Genomic DNA, 27,247 nt, shown 5'->3' on the forward strand with positions numbered 1-27,247 from the left:
TGTTTTTGTAGCAGTTCAGTGTTTCTGTTGTTCCGTTGTTTTTCTCTTATAGTTGATGCGTTTCCTTCAGTTTTGGTTTGTGACCCGGATTTATTTCGCTTAATCGATTTATGACTATTGAACAGCGGTATACTACTGTTGCCTTTTTATATATATACTTATAGCGGATCTTTAAAATGCTTCTGGAGACAATTTAATGTCAAATTTCGAAGACGCTAAATTCTGTTTGTATTTTCGCGGCTCTTTCATACTGTCCATAATACAGAATATGTAAAACTTGTCTTTATGATGATGGTTTCCTGGAAATACACAAAAAAAAATCAAAGGCTTAGGATGGGTCGTAATAACCAATTCCAAAGCTTGCAGTTAGTATGAATAAGTCTGAAACCGTCTATGGAGACTGCAGGTGAGATGGGTGAACGAAAACTGAACGAGATATCTACAACTGACCCGTGTTTGATAGCAGTGAAGCTATTTCGTCTAAACCGTTTCCATTTATTCCTATTTCTTGGCAGATCCGTAGAATATTATCCAATGTTTTGTGTTGACAAAGTAAAAGTATTTCGCGTGTTGTTTTCACAGGATTATTTCTGTTTTGCTGTAGAATTTTGTTGTATTCCACAACATCCAGTCCTAGCTCAAGCGCCAAATACAAACTCCTTGTCAACAACCTAACAGCCAACTGATTCAGCAAAAGAGGGGATAAAGTAACCTCCCGTAACCTGTCAATCTTATCTGAAAAAGAAAAAAAACTGTAAAAAATACTGCAAGATAAAATTTCAATGAATGATAAATATGAATATATATATAGTAAAGCTAAAGATTACAATGAAGTATTTTTTTACATAGGCAACAATGGTAGCCTTTTTGGGTTAATTCTGCGTTTTCACTATTAAACATCCATTGAATAAACTGTAAAATTCTGAACTTTGAACATTTTTGGGTGTGAATAAAACTGCAAAACACATATGGTGCCGTAGCTTTTTTGATAGAAAAATTGTATTTTTTAAGGGTAATCTATGGTTCCGCAATTTTCGAAATAGTATGAATGAAGAACACAGTCATTTTGCTTAATTTTGCACGTCACAAATAGTTTCCTCTAAGTTTTTCGATATCTTTACACCAATAGCCAACATTCATTTCTCACTATTTCAATTTTCTTTTCTCAGCAGAAAAAGACAGCAGAAAAGAAATTTACTTCTAACTATTATCTTGGATGTAAATAAATAGGTGGCGCCCGTCATCTTTATTTACTTCCTTTTAACCTAAAGGATCCTTTTATTATAGTAATTGGTGTTCAGGAAAGGCATCGTAAATTTGCAGATATAGCATTGATTGATTGATTGATTGATTGGTGTTTAACGCCACTTTCAACACTATTGTTCTATTTCATGGCGGTCAGTTTTTATTGAATCTATATAGCATTGATAGGGTAAATATCCGACTGAGAATAATTTTATGTAATAAGTGGTGTTAATCCTGTAAAATTAATGTGTACTATTATGTCTGATGGAAAATGTCGGTCGTAAAATTTTCGTACACTAAGGCGATCTTTTAATTGAAGCATCGTTGATTTTTTTTATCAGATTTTCATCTGCTATATAGTTGCTGTTGTAATTTTTCCACTTTAAAGATATGAGTTACTACAATTACACACCCCTGTTCCTGCTTCAACTGATAACGAAGTGTAAGGAAAAAATCTTCAATCACTTTGACAAGCGTTAAAACGTTTATTATCATACTACCATGTGGGATACGATTTAGTGCCAAGTATAAATGAAAACATGAAATATTTTCACTAAATGCATTTGCTGTAAAGAAAACAACAAGCTGGTGTCTGTGGGTGATATATTATTTACACGAGATGATTCTTTGAACCAGTATCCACTTTACCTTTACGTTTAATGTATAATTTCATATAAATTCAGTAAGAGAAAACAAAAATACCGAACTCCAAAGTAAATCCAAAAAGGGAAGTCCATAAAACTTGACAAAATCAAATGTTAGACTATATCAACCAACGGAACGAAATAAATACTTCTGTAATATCCTGACTTGGTACAGGCATTTCCGAGGGAAATGGTGGGTTCAACCTGGTTTTAAAGCCAGCTTAACCTCTCACTTGTATTATAGTTGTTTACGGTGCCATTATATTGATAAAAGCAACCATAACAGATATAATTGATTAATGTGACAATAATTGGATCCAGCAGTCAAAACTTTGGAAACATACATGCACCTGTCCTAAGTCAGAAATCTGATGTTCAGTAGTTGTCGTTTGTTGATGTGGTTCATAAGTGTTTCTCGTTTCTCGTTTTTTTATATAGATTAGACCGTTGGTTTTCCCGTTTGAATGGTTTTACACTATAGTAATTTGTGGGGCCCTTTATGACTTGCTGTTCGATGTGAGCCAAGGCTCCGTGTTGAAGACCGTACTTTGACCTATAATGGTTTACTTTTATAAATTTTGACTTGGATGGAGAGTTGTCTCATTGGCACTCATACCACATCTTCTTATATCTATGTAAAATTCTTAAAAGTACAGAAATACATATGGAAAAATCCTCAATATTTGGCCTCAGTACGCTATAATGTACATCTAGCAGTAACAAGAACAACAATACATGTGAATGCTTATAACCGACTTTATGTTAACAGGGATTAAGTTCAAAAGTTGAGAACATCATGCGGATGATCCCGTTAGTAATTTTTCTAAAACGCTCATCGGTTTAAATGGAAAGGTGATTGATTGCCTTGTGAACAGGTAAGACGGCTTTGAAGAATTAGCTCTACTCTCCATGTTCTATTTCAGTGGGTGACCATGTTGGTCAGTCGAACCCACTTAGTTTTAAATACAATTTTTCCCCAATTTTCACAAAACATATTATGCACAACTAATGTGAAGTACAACTATACAAAATGTTGTTCAAATTATACTCATACATTGAGATTTTGCATTCACAAAAAGTATTTTTCAAAATGTTTGATTGTTTAACAAAAACATAAGTTTTCACCAAAAGTACTTATTATATTTTCACATATAATATGTAAATTGTTAAAAAGAATATAAGCAAAAAATGCTAGTCTAACTCTTCCTAACTTGAGTTTCCAATAATCTTTCTGGTTTGATTGGCCCTTCAACGATTTCATTGGGTTTTGAATTTTCAAAGATTTTGGGCTTGAGCAAAATGAATTTTGTGCAGTAAAATTAGTAAGTTAATGTTACATAGTAAAAGAGGAATTCTACATTATTTATCGCGATTGAATATCATTTTCATCATTATTGTTCCAGACAAAAACCTTCAGATACTAAAACTGTACAAAACGCGAAACAATGTATGTTTAAAATTAAGAAAAAGTTTTTACCGCAAATGTTTCCAATAGTCACAAAAAAAATCTCATTTACATGTGGAGCACAACCGCATAAAATATGTTCCAGTCCGATTCATTTGTTTGGAAAAAAAATAGTTCTCAAAATCTGTGTGTTATTTTACAAACTTTTTCTTAAACAGATTTTTCAATTTTTACATGAAAATATGAAGATCAACATATTTTGCGCAACAACTGTCCAACTTTTCTTCTGGAAATTGCATTCTCAGAAATTATGAACTGACAGACGTACGCACAAAGTGAGGTATACGACCCTCGAGTAGGTCTCTTATTAACTTGATTCGTTTTTCTTACAGAAATCATTTTTACTTGAAGTTGTTGCAGCAAATACCAAATTTTAGTGCTTTGAATATTGAATTGAACATCGACCTCACGCAATTGAGACAAGCGCCAGTGGGGACCACCGGTGCGTTAATATATACCATTAAATAGCAAACGAATTAATTTTCATCAGTTTCTGTAATAAATTTTAAATCAATCATTATGTTTACATCTATTTTATGATTGGTCTTGGGTCGAAGATTAAGCAGTTTCACTCTATTAGTTAACATTAAACACCAATCTAACAGGTGTATAAAAGGTGTTTTAAGTCCATAATAATATACATACACATTATCTCATATAAATGTTTTGTAATTTCAAATAACCTCATTGGTTAAAAACGGACCAATGAAATAGTGGATTGAAAGAATTATAGTAGTAGTATATCAAATTTCATTCTAATCACAGGAAAAATAATCAAACGATGTTATAAATCAACACGTTTTAAGTTTTATTCAATGAATATGTCATTTGTATATCTGACTGAATTAGATTTAATTTGTTCGTAATATTGTGTGTATAATTAATTGTGGTATCCAATAAATGTACAGATTGATTGATAAATCGTCCAAAAACAAAACAGAAAATTCACACAAAATATGTAACAAACGTGCTTAAAAGTGATTGCATGTAAATATAAAGAAAACCAAAACGAAACTTTGTCGGCTTTTCACAATGAAAACTAATTAATTGTGTTCTCTTGCCTAGACTTCAAATTATAAATTTAAGTTACAAAGTGTAATAATTATACAAGTTGTCTATCAAACGTCATGTGTTCGAGTCTATCAGTCATTAAAATTTATCTTTGCTTTTCGTCTTCCTATTTATATGATTTTAGGCAAAACTGCAAAAAATTCAAATACTCTCCGGTTTTGGTAACTCTTGAATATTCATTATTTTTATTCGTGTGTACAAAAGAAATAATCTGGAAAGGATTCAAGATTATAATAATTTTTCAAAATTTCATCCATTTGTTTTTGAATCTTTTGATATATTCAATAAGAAATATGATTCACTTTATTCATCCTAATGTTCTTGCTTCATGCACATCGTTTTTTAAACATCCAATTGCGAGATTACTTTTGTTCAACGCTGAATACCACCCTAAATTGTTTTACGTGTATATACATAGAACCAATAATCATGATAATACGCATATTGATAAGTTCTTTCAAACTTACTGTTTTATGCGATCACGGACCTTACTACATAATTCGTATAAATTCTTTGTTAGAAATATAATTAAATTTTACCTGACTTACATATCCCATGGTCACTGTTAGTATCTCTGTGTATCTGAAAGACAAATGAACAAAATGAAAGTAAATATTATAATTTCTTATTTAAAAGTTAACAAAATCGATGTTTTGAAAATGGAAAATTTGTGCAACCAGAATGCTATTTGTATCAACATTTATTTTTTGACTAGCTACCAGAAATTGTAATAAATTTTGAACCAATTTTGAAATACATTAACTTTGATCATGAAAATTTCTAAATTTTGCACATGAAACAGTAAATAATGCATGTGTTGTTACCTGGAAAACACGTCTTAACATAAAATTAATTAATTATTTTTTTTATGTTTTTATAGTTTCAAATGACTTGAAACAAGCAACTGGATTTTATTTGATAGAAATGCATTGAATTATTTGATCTATAGATTAAATGATTGTTGGTGTTCACTTGAACAACATGAAAGGTATCACTAGTGGAACATGATCTGTTTACCCTTAAGAAGCGGTTGAGCTCAACTTGGTGGGGTTCGTGTTGTTGAGTCTTTAGTATTCTGTGAAGTGTTTTGTTGACTGCATGTTATTTGTCATTTTTTCTTCTCTTTGGCCGTGGTATATTTTGTTTGATTGTTCCCTTGGTATCTTCTACGTCTTTTTTTACACCCTTGCAGCACATATTATATCGAGGCGAGGATCAAGAAATCAATAATGAAAAATGAAACTGAACTGAAAGGAAGGAAATGGAACCCGAAATGGTAACGAACTTTGACTGCAAAGGGAAGTATGTAAGAGTTAGATAGGGTCCAACAAATTTAGTCCTAAAAAGGCCCATAAGAGCCTGTTTGTTATGAATGATGTTTCGTGTTAGGAACCTGAAACTCTCCAATTACTAACTAACGATTTTATTTGGATTATTCTTAGTTTTAGTTTTTAGTTTGTTTGATTTATACGGTGTATTTTGTTTGATTGTTGTTTAAGAACTCGTTAAAAATTCCCCTACCTTGCATTAAATTGGTTTTTATTCTTTACAATTGATCAGGTGTTTTATGAAGTGAAGAATTCGTACAGAATCCTCCTTTTTTTTCATGAAGTTCATATCTGTTCCTTACAATTGATACATTTTTGCAGGAAATCGTTAAAGAGTTTCACTACCTTGCATAACATTTCATTTTTTCGTAATAATTGATCAATCTTTTAGGAAGAATTCGTAATGGAGTTTCCTCATCATCATTATATATATATATGTTCTTTAATAATGACCAATCTTTTTGGAAGAATTCGTTTAGGAGTTTCCTTACCGAACACAGAATGTGTTTTTGTTCATCACAATTGATCAGTTTTTTTTTGGTTTTACTTACCATGCACAGAATGTGTTTTTGTGCACCACAATTGATCAGTTTTTTTTGGTTTTACTTACCATGCACAGAATGTGTTTTTGTTCACCACAATTGATCAGTTTTTTCTGCAGATCCTTCATTGTTAATTGTTTTGCCGTATTTCTCCAACCGATTAAGGTTAATAGTAACTGAGTATCTATATTTGAACTGGTATGCACTATAACCTCTGCTGTCAGTGAATTCAAAATTCTTCGTCTAGAACTAGGTGACATTCTTCTTATCATTCTGCTGAGATCTGAATCGGTGGCAGTTTCTGTCAAAGACTGAGCATTCAAGCCTACGGCGAAAAACAAAAGAAAACATTTATTCGTTCCATTATTCATTCGATGATAAGGTTTGATAAATTATCTTTACAAATGTTAAGGTAATAGTGGTATAATAGAGTTATTGGTAGCGCATCCTTCCGCATCTACTAATATGGACATTTTTAAATCCATGCATTATTAGAATTATAAACCATTGACTCGATTTTAGAACAGCTAAACAATTTCTTTTGTCATGATGACTTTGTGCATGTTCTTCTGTCGATATTTTTATTAGAATAATTTTTGGTCATTTCTATTGTAAACATTTAATGTAGTTCTCTATATATAGATATGTATTTAAAAATTAAAAGACATTCCATTCCGGAGTCTGTCGCAAACAATTAATACACATTTTACATTCCTCGGTACATATTGCCATTGTGCTTCTTATTTTATTTTTATTAGACCTATTTTAAAGGTTTTCTATAGCAAACATTCATTTAACAATATTTTGAACACTGACTTCTATTAGGACAGCTATATACAAGTAAGGAGATGTGGTATGATTGCCAATGAGACAACTATTCACCAAAGTTCAAATGAAGTGGATGTAAGCAATTTTGGGCAACTGTACGGCCTTTAACAATGAGAAAACCCCTAACCATCCCCATCAACATCTCCTCCTTAATCTCGCACATGGTCTTTTAATGGCCTAAATATTATTACATCGTCAAAAGAAAGACCAATAGGTGATAATCTAGGCAACATTTTACAAATCTACAACAAAACCTGACTACGTTTAAACCTAAAGATGAGAATATATGTTTTGAAATGCAACATGGCTTTCCCAACAATGCAAAATTAAACATACCTTCACATGAAGTGTTGCACTTGTCTACATCTATCATTGAACATGTCTGTTGAATATACAACATGAACTGTATTGAGTCATTATATATTGTCTATGTTCGTAGATCCGTGTATACCATACTTTTGCAGTATTAAAATTAAACTATTGATTTTTTACTTGAGAGGGACTGCTGCTTACAAGAAAGTTATTGAATACAGATTTCTCAAAAATAGAGTAAGTCATCTCTTCGAAAGTTTGTCGGACTTAATCATAAATTGATTCACCGTTATAGAATATCTCATATAATCACAGCTGTGTTCCCCTCACTGAATGCAACGTATCAAAGGATTGTAACTTACCATGAGCAACGTGACGGGTGACAATAGTGAAACAGAAACAGTTTACCAGTTGCTTTTGGTTGAGTTAGTTTTGCTTAATATTTTCTATGTAATGTTTATGACTGTTCGTTTGTTTGTCTTTTCGACTTATGAGTTTGAATGTCTCTTTGGTATCTTTCGACTCTCTTTTAAGACTCCATCAGATGAGCATTTAAGTTTAAAATTCATATTTTTACGTGATGTGTTATTGCCCAAATATTTGATATTTTGACTCGGATTTACTTGAAACACGATTTTTTTTTTAATTTAATTTATAAATTTGCTTCAAGTTATTTTTAATATGGCAAGATTGTGAACTACAATTGACATACATGATTTCAAAATACAAAGATGAATAGTAATGGTTGTGCTTTTTTGTTATTTTACTTTTTATTTTTATATAGCATATTTTTGGTAAAGCTTACAAGATTTCCCATGTGTTTTATATTCATTTTGAAAGATGACGATATGATTTGAAGAATCAATATAAAGAAATTTAACAAAGAAAAGAATAAAGAAACAGCTAACGTTGGGAATATTTAACAAGTTACTAGTACCTGGCGTGTAAGGTTCCATACACTGAGTATTTCTTGTGGATCCACAAACGTCCCATGTATTCTACATGTATACGAATCGATTTGCTCCAGTTTTGTCGAGGCAACAAAACAGGGAGGTGTGAGATTACAAGTTTCAAATTCCACGCACAGTTCTTCTTTTTTCAATTGATTCTTATTTGTAAATACGTTTATTATTTGTTTTAATGTGTATACCGTTAGTTCGTGAATGCTACTGCAGATTTCAGCTTTTGAAGAACTTTGAGTTGGTTTATCAGAAGTATTTCTAGTTACGTGTAAAATTATCATGTCGGCATCATTGATAATACTTAAGCAATATAATGTGTCTATGGTAAATGCAACGAAATTCTTAAATACAATCGGCTTGCCATGAATTCGTTTGAAAGGAAATACATCAAACAGTGCACACGATAACTGTTTGAAAATTAACGAAATTTGAATGCAATTTCTTAGTCTATATGCAACGCATGCACTTTGATCAAATTTTCTAAACTGCAACGCAAGTCCATCGGGTGCCATCTCTTTCATATATGATGATAGAAACAATTCGGTGTGATGCGAACTTGACTGCAGTCTACATGAGTTGGTTGATGCTAAATAGAGTAAACATGTTATATGAAATAGCGAATCATTTGCTGAGATGTAACACTTGGTGATACTTTTATCGACATAACCTTCACTCACAATCTTCAGTTTATCATGAAGAGGCGCACATTCGTATTTATCATTACCTAACATTATTGACACATGATTGAAAAATATAACTAATTGATAAAGAATAGAAACGTCTACACAAATGTTGTTTAGAGTGTCATCTGATGGTAGACTAAGTATATTTCCGTTTCGAGTTTGATATTTTAAGAATTTTTCTACATCTAGCTTTGTTGGCACTGTAATATGCTTGGCTTGATTGACGCAGAGTTCTACTGCATCTCTATGGTTGATGATCCCAGCACTACTCTTCCTGGTTGAAATAATAACATCTTGTAAGGAAAGCCATGTTGCTGGCACAGGTGCCCTCGCCTCAATAGTTTTGCATGCTATAGAGGAAATATGTTGAGTGAGTTTGACAATTTTATCAGTATATAAATCCTCAAATGTGAACTCTAGCTCATTGTCAATAATAACGTAATCACACATGTCTGTGTTATCTACAATGTCTGTAATCGTCTTCAGCAATCCAGAACCATCTTTAGTTGCCTCCTAAATACGATACATGAAATCAATTTTCAATTGTTTTTAATTTTGGGTTACGTAATGTAATTCTAAACTGAATTTATATCATATAAGAATTAAAGAAGATTGTGGGCACCACAACGACACAAATAATCATTAAACATCGATAAGTAAACATAAAGTCAGTGTGCATATAATAGATTGTGGTGTGAAGTCTCCGAAAAAAGAAATTCAGAGCTTAAATGAAAGAAATGTATGAATAAAGCATTGTAGAAATATAGTATACCAATATCAGTTCAATGGTAAGTCCAGAAAATAAGAGTAAGCATTTGAATCGAGCTTTTATGTACCGTTCCTTGCAAAAATGAAAATAAATACTAATCATGAGAAGGAATTAGTAAAATAAAATGTTATCTCCTTTACAATACGTTTCTTATTTTTTAACTTGTTTTTTGTCGAAAACCATTTAGAAACAAATGCAGAGTGAGTATATCAAATAAGATAATTTTACTGCAACCAAAGACCTATGAAATTGTTATTCTCCTATAGATCTTTTTGTGTACAGGCTGTTCTTTCAACATAAACATCGTTGTAAACTTGACACAAATAAACCAATTAACTCTTTCTTACCTTTAATGTTAAAATTGCAAAATTGTACTTTCAGCCAAATGTCAAATGAAATGATTCAGCCGAAGCTGTATAACAGAATAAATATACGCCAACATACACATTCCCTCGATTGTGTAACATCTATCTCACTACATATATACAACTCGAAACTATACCTCTTCATTCGATCCGCAATTCAGAACAACAAAAACCATTTTAGAAAACATGTCGTCAGTTAAATCTTCATTCCGTCCAGTAATTGTATCCATCAAGTATTTTATATAATCTGTAATTTGAAAAAAGGTATTTCTTAATACCTAAAAAAATTAATACTTTTTTTTTTCATTCCTTATTAGCAGACGCTTCCACTCTTAAAGTCTATTTTTTCTTGTATAGATTGAATAAGAAAATGAAAACAACACTTTATTAATTTTATGAGTCCAAAGCGCTTTTCTGGATTTACCTTCATCAGGAACGCTCAAAGCCGAATATTTGAAAGCCAAGGATGTACAAGAACCGAAACAGTCGAAGGGCTATATTACTAAAAAAGGAACAAAAAAATAGCCAAATTCATCTAAGGTCAACTTTGTCAGAGGGAGTTGAAACCATAGTTTCTAATAATTTCGAAATTTATTAACGGACAATTTTAGAAATGTTTGTTGTAAATCATGTCAGTACCGAAGTACCGAAGTGCTGGCTACTGGGCTAATGATACCCTCGAGGAATGATAGTCCACCAGTAGAGCCAGTGCTGTAAAAAATGAAAACAACAAGTTTTAAATTTTATGCTTCCGAGGCTTTTCTAGATTTACCTTCATCAGGAACGCTCACAGCCGAATATTTGAAAGCCAAGGATGTACAAGAACCGAAACAGTTGAAGAGCTATATTACCAAAAAGAACCTAAACAAAATAGCCAAATCCATCTAAGGTCAACTTTGCCTAAGGGAGTTGAAACCTTAGTTTCTAATAATTTCGAAATTTATTAACGGGCAATTTTAGAAAGGATTGTTATATATCATGTCAGTACCGAAATACTGACTACTGAGCTGATGATACCCTCGGGGACTGATAGTCCACCAGCAGAGGTATCGACCCAGTGCTGTAAAAAATGAAAACAACACGTTATGAATAATAACCGTACACTATCTGTATGTTAAAAATTAATCCTAATTCTAGCATTATCGTACTCTTCTATCCCGTTTCGTGTCTTGTGCAATTTAAATCTGACATCGCATATTGCAACGCTTAAAACTATTCAAACATTTTTTTTCCTATAAATGTTATTTTAAAATTGAAAATAAGGCACATAAATATGAGGGAGAATCTGCATTATCCATAACCCCCTCTCTCAATTAATTGATGGTGGTAATGAACGTTTTATGTCATAGCATAGCATTTAGAGAATCAGACAAGCAAAATTACAATCTTTACAAAGCATGTGGAGATTTTTGTAGGTTTTTTTATGTTTATATTTGTCTACAAAAGACTCATCAGTGACGCTCGAATCAAAAAAGTAAAAAGAAAAAGGCCAAACAAAGTACGGAAAAACTCTGTGAATTAAAAGCCACAGTTGATTGGAGATGATTTGAAATGCGATTAGATACAAAAATCCACATGTTCAACTTATAGTCTCCAATCATTTATACTAGAGACAGTGTAGATGTTAGTTAACTACTCCATATATGGAACAAAAAAGCAAAAGAAAGGCCCTGTTATGCCAAAACAATCTAATTTATAAAGATATACAATATTTTGTTAAAATTTACAAACTAGATTTTGAAAATAACCCTAAAGTTTCATTAGAATCTATAATTCTCTATCATGAAGTATTTTCTGTGCAACACTCACCTCTATTTGTCACAGGAGTGTTGATTTCAGACAAAACAGAACAAAATCTATCGATATCGATATCTAAATCTAGAACAACAATATATATTGCACTTGACGTAAACAAAAACTTATGGGCTGCTGCGAATTCAAATTTTGTTGATAGTGAGCACAGAGAAATTGATGCTAGATTACTATTATCTGTATTCATTGTTCGCTTTACATGTTCGAATGTTTCATAAACCTGCTTTCTGTTTTTCACTAATGCCACTTTAGGATCTAGATTTACGGTTTCTGACATTTCTCCATGTATTATCGTATCCATTTTCTGTTGTATTGTTTGTGCCGCTTTTGCAAATTTTTTCTTAGTATTTGATACGAACTGCTTAAATTTTACTTGAGCGCCATCACTAGGAACACGTTCAGCTGCATCGAAAGAATTGACGCTATCACCTGATGGCATGGAGATATCCATATTACCCAGTGACACGACGCTCCTTTCAGATTTAAGGGAATATAAACTAGTTGATGTTGTAGACCTTTGCAACAGTAAATTACTACTACTACTGTTATGCAGACCATTTAAATGAGGACTAAGACTGAATGGTTTTAGCTGCAGTTCTGGAGCATAGACAGTGTTACTTCTAAACAGATAAGACTGTTTATTTGCTTTGAGGCATTTCTCGTTCTCTGCTTCTGTTTTGAAATCATGTGTGTTGACATAGTGTCGGACGACCTCTCCCATCTGTCTGTGAACTAATTCCGCATCTGAAACTGAGAATAGTATTGTGAATCATTATAAAAATAATTATTTATTTCAAAGTAGTGACTATTAAATTGTTTATTTCATTTTGTATTTTATAACATGTCCCTTGTTTCTATATATTATTTATATAAACCTTTAATATCAAGTTTACACAATATTACTGAATTCGGTTTTATACGTCTTTACTATTTTTTTTTAACTTACACTTTAATTTTGATTTGAGTTTTTAATTGTGCACAACAAGGCATAAAATAAACGTTTTTATCCTTACGGACACCACATGTGATCACATACCACTAGACAGTTGTCTGATGCTACTACCCCGTTCAACATAAGCACAGAAAAAAATAAGGCGAATTCTATGCATGGATATTTTTTCTTTAACTTTGTACTCATGTAAGAACTGAATTTCCGGGTAAAACATGTGTATTCAAAAACAGTAGTTTACCAATGTTCCAATCTGGTAAATCGACTAAAAAGTGATAAATCAAGGTAACAAATAAAAAGCGGGGGTATCACATGAACTCCAAAAGAGTGAGACCGGTGTATTGACAGTGTAAGCATCTCCTGTTATGCATGCATTACCCGACATGCGAATTCAAACTCAGTCAAAATGTCACATAAACTTGTGCAAAAATGGTCAGTCATATCAAGTGATATAGAAATTAATTTTAAATACTTTTTTCGTGTGTTATCCATTCTCCACTTTCAATATTCATTTCACACATTCCATTATAGATATTTATTCCGTTTTCAATGTCTACATCTTTATCAGAGTAAGTTGACTGACGAATGAGAGCACGCATAACAACCATAGCAGAACGGTCATTTAATCCAATCACCCGTACGCTTACATCAGATGGACGGTATTCGCTTTTTTCGAGGCAGATTCGAAATTCTTCTGGTGTTAAAGTAAACATTTTCTCTGTAGATAAAATAATAAGTATACACAAAATGAAGTTTGTTTTATAGTTTACTTATTTATACATGTATATATAGTGTCAGATTTCAAACATTTTATCTTTATTCTTTTGTTGCTCTTTTTTTTGGGGGGGGGGGGGGGGGGGGGGGAGGGGGGTTCCATTAGATTTGACGTTTCAACGACAACTCAAACTACTTAACCTGCTTATATGAAATTATGTCGCCCTACACTCTTATATCGATTTCTGTTCGTGTATGACCTTTCCATGGCTATGATATCATTACAGGTTACAAGAGCGCAATTATTTGTTTACATTTTACCGGCAAGTTTTTTTACCCCAAGATGGTACTCAGAATAGAATCCTATACGGCTTCTGATTGGATGATGCAGGATTGGAATTACATTTAATCGAAAGCCTATCCAATTAGGTTTAAAAATTGCAGAAAATCATATTCACATTTTACGAAGTATAGAAAATATCCTCCATTTCTGCACGATCCTATATATTTTTTTGGTTGTAATGCAACACTGGCATTTCTAGTAACAGGAACTGCAATTCGTTTTTCCTAAGTTTGTATAGTCTTCGAGAAAAAAAATACGGAACACCAGTGGTACCCTATGGAAAATGCATTACGAATAATTGCGCTCTTGTAACCTACACATGCATTTCATATTAAGGAAGCAAAAAATGAAAGTTAAACACAGAGGAAATGTCCAAAAGTTATTCCATACATCTAGAAAGTCAAAGACAATTTTATTTTTTTTCAATTCTGAAACATATATATTTCAAGCAAAGGATCGCGGAAAATATGCATTGTTACTTTGTACAACAATATTTTACATGCACATATGTGTCGTGGTCAATTTCGTCGAAGAGTTGATGGTCAATACTTAAATCAGTTGAATAATGTTTCATTTTGATAAATGTTGACATTTTATACGATATATGGGATGGATAAGTTTATCAAAATATTCAGTTACCATAATGCAAGCTTTGGTGTAAAATAAACTGCATATGTCAGTAGAATGATTTCATGAGACTTGTTAGCTTTAGCATGGATGTAAAGCTATACATATCTATAAGTTATTAGTTAGAATATCAACTAGAGCACACGCAATTTTATTAAGAGATTGTATTTATGATCACTCATTTTATGTCTGGTATATTTTACATGTTATATGAAGATATGTGAATATTAATGATGTGAACATTAAACAAACTTTTAGATTTAATAACTAGTGGATAAGGATAGAGAAATATTATAGCTGGTTCCCTATTTTGATGGGCTAATGTCATATGAGTATGGATTTTACGATCCCGGACCCATAATCCGAACTTGCACAATAGCTATTACACATAATATAACATAAAGATCAATCACTATACAAACACTACCATGCTAACGATTATTACTGTTACGATATAATTCATTATTCTTTTTGAAGTCATTTAATATCTTGCAACCATAGGATCATCAAATCCATCCCCTACTTTTCATTTTTGCGAATCTTCTTGGTTTTTTTAATGTCTATATTTGTTTACGAATATCCTGTCATTTTTGCACTCAAGATGTACTTAAGAGGTTAAATCTTACATACCATTTACTTGTTTTGTAGCTGAATATGATGTAAAAACAAGTAAACAATTATAATGTCGAAACCGCACAATTAGATATGTGGTTTGGTCTTTGTTTACGAAATAACTATTTACACAAGCCATTCTCATTTACAAACATAGGAAGATATGTTATGTCTTCTTATGTTAAACATTCACAATATAATCCTGTATTAAAGAAATTTGCCTGGATGAGTAGGTATTCTTCATGTTACTTTGGTTCTTAGAGTTTCAAAAATTTGTGAATGAATGCATGAAACTGCTGTAGGCATCAAAATTTTGAACACGCTTATATTGATTGCGGGGGAAATACAGTTTTTATTCTTTCGGCTACCTAGAAAAAAGACACTCCAAATGATAAAGACACCGAACAATACACATTTGACTTAATATTGCAATAGTATATTTTAAGCTGTTGCACAACAAAGTGCTAATGACAAGACCTCGAAATAAGGTAAATCAGTTTTGTAGTTTTTGCAGTTTTTTGTATCAAATGTAAGAAGTTTAACGCTTACAGCAAACATGTAGGACAGAAGTAGAAGATACTGATATTTGACAGACTATCAACAGGTGCGAGACGATATTTGTTAAAATATGTATATATATATACTGAAAAACCTTCATGTATTCAATATTTGTACATATATATATTTTAAAAAACCATCGTCTCGAACCTGAGACTAGTGAGAATATCGTCTTGGGAATATCTAATGGTGGCTAATGATTTTGTAACACTTTTATATTTCGAATTCAATTGGCAACTTGACCTTATGATACCTTCTGCTCAAAAGAATAAAAGGAACAAGCCGCTTTCATATCAAAACAAAACAAAGCTTTGCAGTTTGCAATGTGAGTCTCTATGTGTTTAATTATGTTAAAGAATTTTGTTTTTTTATTTCACACAAAAGTTATGAGGTCATGAACAAACGAAACAAAACATATACAAACCTTGCTTCCGTAGGGCCTGTATGATAAAAAAAACTCGGGCTTTACCAAATGAATACATGCATACACATAATTGATTCATTTTAGATGGTAGTCTTGTTTTTCCTATTATACCTGTGCAAAAACCATTCATAACAATTTCACAAATATAATTATCATTTTTCGCACTCTTCTTATACTTTCACAATGTTAAAATCAAATAAAATCACATCCCTTTTTGTTTATATCACTACTTACATCATGTTGTAATTTTAGCAGAATACTATAGCTGTTATTTAAAAGAATGCAATAGTCATATATGTTACCTTTATCCCATCAGCATCGCTCAGTAGTTCAACAATTCTTTCCAACTGTCTGCATTTTTCTTCTTTTTTCAGTTTTTTCGTTTTGCATAATGATTCAATAGCTACATCCAAGGCTGTCTTTTTAAACTGTATTCATAAAATTCATTAAATAAAAATATATTAAAAAAAGATATATACCTTTTTCCCATATGTCAAATTTCCTTCATCATGTATACTCAATGCAAAATAGTATCAGAGCAAAATACACATAACTTATTCGGACAAAGTGCATTTTAGCCTTATTAGATCGGTAAAGGGATTCAATTAGCAATTCTTATTAAAGAAGGTGATTGGTAATGTTACAATTGGGACAACTATCTACCCGAGACCAAATGACGTAGATGTTAGCAACAACAGGTCATCGTACGACCATCAGCAAAGAGCAAAACCCATATCGCACAACAATAGATAATAGGCATCGACTTGTACAAAACTACTTACGAAACTGTGACACTAGGTATGAATGATCTTATCGATTTGATGTTTTATTGAAACTAATAATGATCAATTATTACTTGGTTATAGGAATATATATGTCACAGATAAACACGGTTGAAGCCACATTCTTTCTTTGTTTATGATTTATCTACAAATGCGACTTATAGCCAAATCTTTACTTTCTATCATAAGCAACACGACAGATGCAACAAGTGAGGCAGGAACTGCATACCCTTCTGTTGCATCTGCCTTCGCGAAAAGATTTTTTTTTTTTTTTTTTTTTATTTCATTTTTGATATTTTCTATTTTTCTATCCGTTATTGTAGGAAAAAACTATATGCAGTTTCATTTTAAGATACTGTATTTGTGAATAAGTCTTTTAAAATTGTCATGAACTGATAAATGATAAATGGTAATGTTCATAGCAATGCACTATTGTAAGATGTTTTAATACCGATTTGACTTATCGTCTATGATAATTCGTTTGCAGTTGAAAATATCTGTCCTTCTTGGACTGATGATTTTATTGCCCCTTGGTAATTCATCACTTTTTTATCATCATTCTAGAAAGATGCTTAATAATTTGATATCAGTCTCCATCATTTTCATCTGACAGAAATATTATAAATTATACTTACATTGTGAAAGTTGTACACAAATATGATTATTTTAATCTTGACTGTTTATCGGATTAAACATACTGAGTAAACTTTATTGTGTGATTTTAAAAGACAGAGTTGTATCTTTTGCATAATTTTCATATTGGATGTTTCTACCCAATTATTTTTGAAATAAAGGATGCCAAAGATAATGCTTGGTATGTTTCTTGTCGTGGCTTACACCTGTATATAGGCAGTGAGGATCGGTTTGACAACTTTAATTTTCATATATCAATACAAGTATTCCTACAGCACCTAAATATGGAGTTTTGTGAATCTGTCAATTGATACCATATTTCAGCGATTGTGTGCTTCATATCAGGATTCTTTGAAAAGGTGATTGGTACTTAAAAGAAGCTACTGTGACACTACTTATGAATGAGGTTATTAATTTGACGTTTTATTGAAATTAATAATGTTCAATAATTTCTTGGTTATCGGAATATATATGTCACAGATAGACACGGATATATTCCTTTTGTTGAAGCCACCATTCTTTCTTTGTTAATGATTTATCTACAAATGCGACTTATAGCCAAATCTTTACTTTCTATCATAAGCAACACGACAGATGCAACAAGTGAGGCAGGAACTGCATACCCTTCTGTTGCATCTGCCTTCGCGAAAAGAAATTTTAATGGAGATCAGTTGCTTTTACTTTCGTTTTTTTTCGTTTTTTATTTTTTTATTTTTCTATCCGTTATTGTAGGAAGAAACTATATGCATTTTCATTTTAAGATAATGTATTCGTGAATAAGACTTATAAAATTTTCATGAACTAATAATTGATAAATTGTAATGTTCATTAGATAACCAAGGAAGCAACGCACAATTATGAGATGCTTTAATACCGATTTGACTTATCCTCTATGATAATTTGTTTGCAGTCGAAAATGTCTGTCCTTTTTGGACTGATGATTGTATTGCCTTTTGGTAATTCGTCACTTTTTTATCATTATTCTAGAAAGATGTTTAATAATTTAATAGCAGTTTCCATTAACTTTATCTGACAGAAATATAATGAATTAGACTTGCATTGTGAAAGTTGTACACAAATATAATTAATTTAATCTTATTTGTTTGTCGACTTAAACATACTGGGTTAACTTCATTGTGTGATTTTAGAAGGCAGAGTTGTATCTTTTGCATAAAGTTACCGATTCGTCATTGACAGATAGCTTTCGTACTCGTTTAGTTTTTCAGTTAGAACAAAAAGAGGGAGGGGCGCAAAGGGGCAATCAAAAACAATGTCGTAAAAAGCAGGGCCAAAATGAAAAACATTGCATAAAAATCTAGATTGTGCAACACAAAACAGGTGCTCCGGAAGGGAAGCAGTTCCTGTTCCACTCGTGGAAACCGTTGTGTTACTCGTGGAAACAAATAAAAATTGGATGGTAAGTTGCATTCGGTGATTTCACAATTTAGTAAAGGAGGATGTGAACAAGACTACATATGTTGTTCTTTGGCCATACACATATTAAACGCCGTTTATTTCACTTAACATTATAAAACATACCAAACAAATGTACATACCTTACTGTGTACAGTATAGTCGCCACCAACCATAACAAGTCTACGTACACAGTCATAGTGACCATATTTACTAGTTATGTATATTGGTGTTTCATCATTCTATGAAAAATATACACTAGAAATATAGATTCTCCGTTTCAGAAATATAATGCATTATGTGTTATATTTTTGGTGTACTCTGCGATCACATTTTGTATTTTTTTTAACAATGTGTTTAAATTGAACATTGGATCGTTATATCATTGATGCGTCAAACAAATAAGGATCATATCAGTATTTTTATAAAATGTAATTAGTTAAATTTCAATAATTGAATACGTTTGATTCGAAATAGAAGTATGATAGCATCATATTTTAAATAAGAAAATAAGATGTTAAGTTTGTAAAAAATCAAATTTCACGTTGAAGTAATGATTGAACAAGAAGTTAAATATTATTTTCATTAAAAAAAAAGTTTTAAAAAGTTGTCCACCGTTTCTAAGAAAGGATTACTCACTTTATTTCTGTGATTTACGTCTGCTCCAAGTTCTATCAAACGACACATGATATCAAAGCAACCTTTGTAGGAAGCATGAATTAATGCTGTCTCGCCATCCTGTAACATCAAGGTATTGTAAAACATTATCGTGGTTTTGTCAATACAATTGTTAGATGACTACCGTTGTACAGTATCAAATGACCATTCCTTTTTTCAATATATTTATTTATGTTACATTTGGAAAACACAGATTTCAGAAATTCTGTAAATTAACTAAAATGTAGTATTTAACTGTCTATACAAATTCAATATTCAATTCTGTTCTGTCTGTTTCAGTTGTGGTAGCATGCTAATGGATTTGACCAAACTTCTAACTATATATTCATGATATACCAGATAGAAAATTTAAAACTTACTTTGTAGTGGTGGGATTCAATCGTATGATCCAATACTGTGTATTATCACAATACAAATCAAGATTCATTTATTTATCTCTAATTTTAATTAAAACTTTTATTAATTCGAATACGTGTATAATTTTCACTGATATATAAGAAATAATGACAAAATAGTGGTGATATTTTTAACAACTGCATTTTATACTAAATGCTAATGAATTCAGTAACATTAATGATAATTGACTAAATTCCTTTTAAATATAAAGACGGAATGTGAAGAACACGTAAGAATTAAACTTTTATAGTTTTACATCCTTGTTTTCATTCTCCGTTGCAAAGACTTGCAATTCTCCAGTTTTCAAGAATGCAGTGCATTTCTTAATGAAGTATATAATTAATTCAAAATCGTCAGTAGATTGTTCTATGTTAAACCAAATAAGATGGAAAATTAAAATATTTGAGTTTCTTTTTGTTCAGTGCCTTCTGGATGGACGAACATCTAACTGTACGTGTTATACATTTGGGTTCTGCCAATTTTTTAAGGACGTACGGTGAAGTACATGTATAGTTGCTTCAATCCACGTCATCTGAATTCCGGGGGATAGGTGTCTCATTGGCAATTATATCATATCTCTTTATTTTATGATATAGGTCTTTATATAGACTTACAACATCAGCTCTATCTACAGAAGCACCTTGACAAACCAAACTTTCAAAAGAATCCAAGTTACCATACTGTGTGGCTTTTATTAGACTTGTTCTTCTGTACTGTGTTAGAGAAAATGTTTATATTTATCATATAATTCGATAAAAATGGCCAATCGATAAATCCAGGTGCACCTTTATCTGTTGTAATCGTTACAATTCCTATCAAAAATACACTTATGAACGTACAATGAAAGAAATAAAACATGGAAACTGTAATGAAATGCAGTTTATGTGTGAACCTCATTCTTTCCAAAACGGAATATGCCTATATTAAAACATTATTTATTTTTGGCTTGTCCCAAAATAATAGCTTGTAAGTCGTCTGAACAAATTATTGCATCTTTTCAAGATGAGTAGATTAAGCAATGAAAATAAATCTTATTCTACATTAAAAATAACCGTCTATCAATGATGTTATTCATTTATGATTGATTCTGCATTTGGATAAAGGGACAGTCATAAAATGATGTTCTTACTAGGTCAGACTTGTCAACTGTGGCTCCTTCCTTCAAATAAAACTTCAGCTTCTCAGTATCGTTTTTGTCAGCAGCCCATAGCAGACACTGTGAAAAACACAAATATATACATTGTATTGCTTGTTGTTGTGTAAGGAGTAAATTAGAAGTTTGTATAGTTATTTGGCATTTTGGCATACAATTGATACATGGCAAAGAGAATATTTGTGTGGAATTGAAATTGCGATGGTCAAAATCTTATTGTTGTTGATCATTGTTGTCTTAAATCCATTTTAATGTTCAAGATAATATACAATAATGTAATAATTGGTTGAAATTTTGGTTTTAGTGGAATAATGCTCGGAAGTAGTCGTTTGACGACTTTTCAATCATATGTGCAGATAACGTATAAGTGATCATTTTAGCTGTTCAAAGATTTTGTTTATCTATTATAATTTATAATCAAATGTACTAGATCTAGATGAAAACAATTATCATTTAAGGGCTGTAACGCTTATCAGGTATCGACTGACGATTTCCGTCAATTTGACTTATTTGTAGATTTTAACTTGCTAATCCTTTTCTCTCTTTTTTCTAAAGTGCTTTTCAAAAATAGACTTTGCGCTATCTTAAGCCATGGTGGCCATTTTGGTTTGCAGGCGGGATCATTGTAATTTTTTTTAAACTTAATACCTTAAGGTTGATTGTGATTGATTTTTTTTTTCGCGATTGGCATAGAAGTTTAGAAAATACGAACAGAATTGAAGATTTAAATAAATGTTAACGGACGACGAACGATTACAGACGCCAAATGATGACAATAGCTCTTTGGGATTGTTTGGTTTTTTGCATAAACGACTGGTACAATCATTTTGTCATGCATCTACACAAAACTTATAAGACTGGTATCTTTAATGAGTTTTACACGTGCCTTATTGCCGGCTATTGGTATTGCAGATGCAATCGATAACACAGATCCGACAAATAGTTTTCAGTAGTTGTAGAAGGTTACTTCTGTTCGCATTTTCAACTGTTTATAACACCTCTACGTTATGTTTGTGTTGTTGTTCAACGGTATGGTAATGCTATATGTCAAATGTCTTTCAAATATTAGCTTTGACTTTATCGACTAACATTAATGTATGAGGTTGTGCAACCACTCGTTTTCAATAAAACTTTGTCAATGATGATATAACTCTTAGAAACTACTGTTTGATCGTCACATTTAAAGTTCGTAGAATCTATATAATTTTCAAACTGAAGATTTACCAATTTATAAAACCAAATAGACTGCAGATATATATTGTCTATCGTAACTATATTAGTCCCAAAAAGAAGAAATACATTAAATAAAACCAATAAATGAAAAAAATATTTAGAATATAAAACAGCATTTCTTAGGTCTCGTGTTTTCTACTAATAAAGTTGAACTCTTCTATATTCTGGTCTTCGTTACCCTTTACTCAATTTTGAAATGATATTTTAAAGAAGGATATTAATAAGATAATATTAAATTTTTTGTAAACTTCTGTTAGTTCAGAATACTCATACTCGTTATTCATAGGAAATTTATAAATTAAGTAAAAAAACAAAATAGGGAATAATATCAATAAAGGCAACAGTAGTACATCGCTGTTCAGTAGTCATAATTCGATTAAGCAAAAACATATCCGGGTAACAAATTAAAACAAAGGGAAACTCATCAACTATAAGAAGATAACAACGGAAGAACAGAAACATTGAACTACAACAAAAGCAAACGCCAACATACATAGAAACGGACTGTAGATAACAACTGCCATATTCCTGACTAGGTACATGACTTTGAATTATAAAGTATGTTTACAATATGAAAATAAGATCGTATGATTGCCAATGAGACAACTAGCCACCAAAGTTCAAATGAAGTGGATGTTACAAGTATGGTTCTCGATTGCCTTTTTCCCCAAAATCTACCGTAAGTGTTTGCCTAGTCTGCTGAATACGATCATTAATCCATGTTGACCGACCAAATTCAGTTGTGTATACAATAGTTAGAAGTAATCAAATAACAGAAATGAGATCGTACAGGGCCTAGTGGCTTTTTTATGAAACCACAATGTGACGATCCAATACTAGTAGTAGTTTTTAAGAAACATAACTGACTATACGATATGGGATTTTCTCATTTTAAATGCCATATACTGTGGCCCTTTGTTGGTTAAATCTGCGTCATTTCGTGGATAGTTATTTCATTGGCAATCAAACTTAATCCCCTAATTTTTATACCATTGACCAGTAAACGTTCAAATTGATTCATTCATTATTTTGACAATATGTGAAATCATAGCTCCAAATTTGAAATAAAGTCAATTAAATATGCAGAACGTCAGAAAATGTGAATACGACTACCTTCAAGTTCTACAGAAAAACATTCGTCAGATCTGTTTTACCGATGGCAGTACCGAAAGTCGGTAATACGGTGTGCATTTTATTTTTAAAAAATACGTCAATTTATACTCATTGACGTCATCAGAACCAAAACGATTTTTTCTGAATTTTTGACACTTAAAAAATACGCTGAATACTAATAGCTGTCACATAGCCAGATAGTCATACACCCCATGTGAATTTGTTATATAATCACCCATGTGAATTTGTTATATAATAAATGTCGTACAGCCTGTATACATGTATGTTATTGTTAAACATTAAATCTTATTTGACATCAGCTGATCTAAAATTGTTTAACTTGATATCTTGGCTAATGTCCAAACCACCCACATGGTAAAAACTGTCATGTTAGATTTGTATCTTTAGAAAACGTCGAAGATGGCAAACAGCTATTAGGTCTGGGTTCATAAACTAAAAAAAAATCAATAGGATCAGTAGAATTAGTAGATGAAAATAAACACTTTATACATTTTGTGCCTCCGAAGCGCTTTTCTGGATTTACCTTCATTAGAAACCCAAACATTTGAAAAAAAGGGTGTATAAATACATGAACACTCACGCAATATGACCAAATGGGACCTAAAAGAGTCTGCCGTAAATATTTGTAAGCCTGGTATCTTTGATGAGTTATTTTTTTTAACTATTAGGTAGCAATACACATTTAGGAAAAAAAACTTAAAATTGACACTCATAATTTTTAACCACGCGCTTTCCCTTCCTTTCTACCAAATAAGGCTTAATATTTGTGTTATGCATGTATATATTTATGGAAAGAGCATCTTCTATAGATTTGATTTCCAATAGTTATAATGGTGAAATATAATCTCTTTTTGGTGTAACCATGGCAACAATCTGCATTTATTTGATACAAAATGTTGCAAAAAGGGGGGTGAAAATGTCACAAAAGTCTCCAAAATTTGGTTCAAAGGAGAATTTCAATCCATTAGAGTGATACATTTGTACCTTTCCTGAAACCATAGACATTTATCTATCAAGAGGTAAAAAAAAAATCATATGCATTTCTGCTCGTTTTTCCATAAAATTGAATTGAAAAGATCGAGGGTCAAATCTGTGATGAAAAACATGCACTACAATAATTTCTGGACCTATGAGCTGTACGGATGTGAAAATACGGACTGTCAAACAGAAAAATGGCTTATAAAACATGCAAAAAACAATCTAGATGTTCATATAAACCCACTTGGAAGGCTATATTATTCTTCAACTATCTAAAAATCAATTTTATTGTACAAAAACTTTCATATTTAAAAAATTCACCATGGCCAAAATGAGAAACTAAACTTCTAACTGTGTATTGCTACCTTACTCAAGAATTCAAAATCTCTGAAAGACCTTTTAAACATCCTTATTTGCGATTGGATAGGCAATAGTAACGAAAATGGTAAATAATACCTCTAATGCTATTGCATGAATACTACAGCAAGTCAGCTGTGTAAGTAGCACATTGAAGAAGAAATTATACAAGCAAACGATCTTCATTTTGTCTTCGACTCTAATGAATTATTAAATAGACAGAACAATATCATTTGTCACAGGATAAAGGATGTGATACGGATTTATTACTTGCAAAAAAGGCAAAAAAAATCAATGAATTCAAGGGTTGCGATAAAATATTGTTCTGGTCGTACGAAGATTAAAGGCAGGTTTAAGCAAAGGAAATAGCAAACTACATTATTGCAGAACCGCATTTAAAGAATGCGTGATTCTTCCGTTCTATCTAATGAGAATTGGAAGTTGTGCTATCTACCCTTGAAACTTTTCGTTTTATTTTTTTCATTTTTTTTACTGAATCTTTTTTATTCTAATTATAACAGAGCTCAATTTTAAATGGGGAAGACTTCCTATTGTCGAACTTAATCAAAACTGTCAATTGACCATCTGATCAAATTGAAAGTTACACTGCCTTTTGGCACCATATACGATTTGCTAAACTTTATAGTCTTCATGTATCAGTTGGATACATATATATATAGTTTCAACCACTGCAAAATGTGTGATACGATATTTCTCCTCTCAAGACATTTCAATTTCCATATTCAAAGCATGAGGCTTGCCAAGCAATTTAACTGTCACAAGTGGACATAAATCGTATTGCAAGAGATTTGGTGGTAGAATCTGTTTTTCGAATTATTTTAGAGAATATGCAGATATGTAGACAAACATTATCTTTCTTTTTACCTTCAAAAGATGTGTTCTTTCTATGTGACGTCATTATGCATGGTTGATTTTTTTGTAACGTCACAATAAGAAAATTCAGAGGAAGGCAAGAAAATTTGATGTCATAATTGATTTTTGACCAGTGAACCACACACTGATTATAAGAAAAATTATCATTTAATCGGAAAACGTTGAAATCGACTGAGAATTAGAGAAAATATTTTACCAAGTGATCAGTTCAGTAAAATGATATAACCTGAATCTTTTTTATCGATCCTACTTAAAAGGTATGATACTTCATGAGGTTAAGTCACAGTTACTTTTTAGTGAGAGTGTCATGAAGTCAGCTTGACAAAATATAAGTGTTAAATACATACATCAACAAAGTAAGAAAATCAAGATAAATTCAACAAAAATATCTTTATCATTACAAAGAAACTACAGACCAAATCTAATTTTGATTTTTTACCATTTCATAGTAATTGATGTACTGTGTATTCAACCTTACAAAATTCTATGTACTTTTCAAAAACAAATATAATATTCAGTTTACACCAACCTCATTAAGTTGCTTCTGTTTTCTTGCCGCAGTGGACATTTCTTCATTCCTTGATCCTTTAAAAATTTTGTCATAAAAATGTACTGATTTCAATCCATCTATATACCTTGGAGTTCAATATTCAAATGCAGGTCAGATATGCTTCTTCTATAGTTAGGACATTTAATAAGATGTCGCAGTTAAGATAGGTACTTCTCACATGGACTTTATCAATTCTAAATGATCAATTTAATACACATTTAACTATGGAAAACATTTAAACAGATTACATTATTTACAACACAGATTGTTTGATAACATTAATTAGATGTTCATTTAAAAAAAGCTCAGTTTTTTAAACTTGATAACACTTATGACAATATTTAAAATCCAAATTATAATAGATGTGATCAGGTCATCATGTCTTGCTTAATTATCTGTGAAGTACGAGTCTATGGTTATCCTGACATTGTACTCTGCCAAAATCATGTAAAAATGACCTATTTATAAAATCACTTTAAAATTACATTTGAATAAATAAAGTACTACTGTTTCAGCAAGACAAGAATATCAGCCAGGCATCCGGTGATTAAGTTAAAGTATTCACTTTCAATAAAATTATAAAGATATACATGTATTCAATAAAATTTCATCTAGATTAACTCACTCAACAGACTTTTAAAAATAACAAAAATACCGAGCTTCAAGTAAATCCAAAAAGGAAAGTTCCTTATCAAATGGCAAAATCAAAAGCTCAAACACATCAAACGAATAAAAAACAACTGTCATAATATTCCTGACTTGGTACAGGCATTTCTTTATGTAGAAAATGGTG

The 27,247-nt window shown here is 31.4% G+C and overlaps 1 protein-coding gene across 2 annotated transcripts; it reads right to left on the minus strand.

Moving 5' to 3' along the window:
• Window positions 1-130: 130 nt before the first annotated feature.
• Window positions 131-26,632, minus strand: LOC127710383 (uncharacterized). Of its 2 annotated transcripts, none has more exons than XM_052216214.1 (15): window positions 26,434-26,632; window positions 21,285-21,371; window positions 20,770-20,868; window positions 19,721-19,819; window positions 19,225-19,323; window positions 16,556-16,681; window positions 16,254-16,269; window positions 13,448-13,693; window positions 12,024-12,776; window positions 10,352-10,461; window positions 8,373-9,593; window positions 7,460-7,505; window positions 6,364-6,620; window positions 4,974-5,007; window positions 131-735 (listed from the first exon to the last, which is right to left on the minus strand). In XM_052216214.1, exons 1-15 carry the CDS (start codon window positions 26,470-26,472, stop codon window positions 440-442), a joined length of 3,528 nt encoding a protein of 1,175 aa, XP_052072174.1. In that variant the 5' UTR covers window positions 26,473-26,632; the 3' UTR covers window positions 131-439. The 2 variants fall into 2 exon arrangements, with proteins under 2 accessions (XP_052072174.1, XP_052072173.1); XM_052216213.1 differs by having other exon boundaries at window positions 4,965-5,007.
• Between the last annotated feature and the right edge of the window lie 615 nt (window positions 26,633-27,247).

Source organism: Mytilus californianus, unplaced genomic scaffold (genome assembly GCF_021869535.1).
Source record: "Mytilus californianus isolate M0D057914Y unplaced genomic scaffold, xbMytCali1.0.p SCAF_75, whole genome shotgun sequence".
NCBI classification, from domain to species: domain Eukaryota; kingdom Metazoa; phylum Mollusca; class Bivalvia; order Mytilida; family Mytilidae; genus Mytilus; species Mytilus californianus.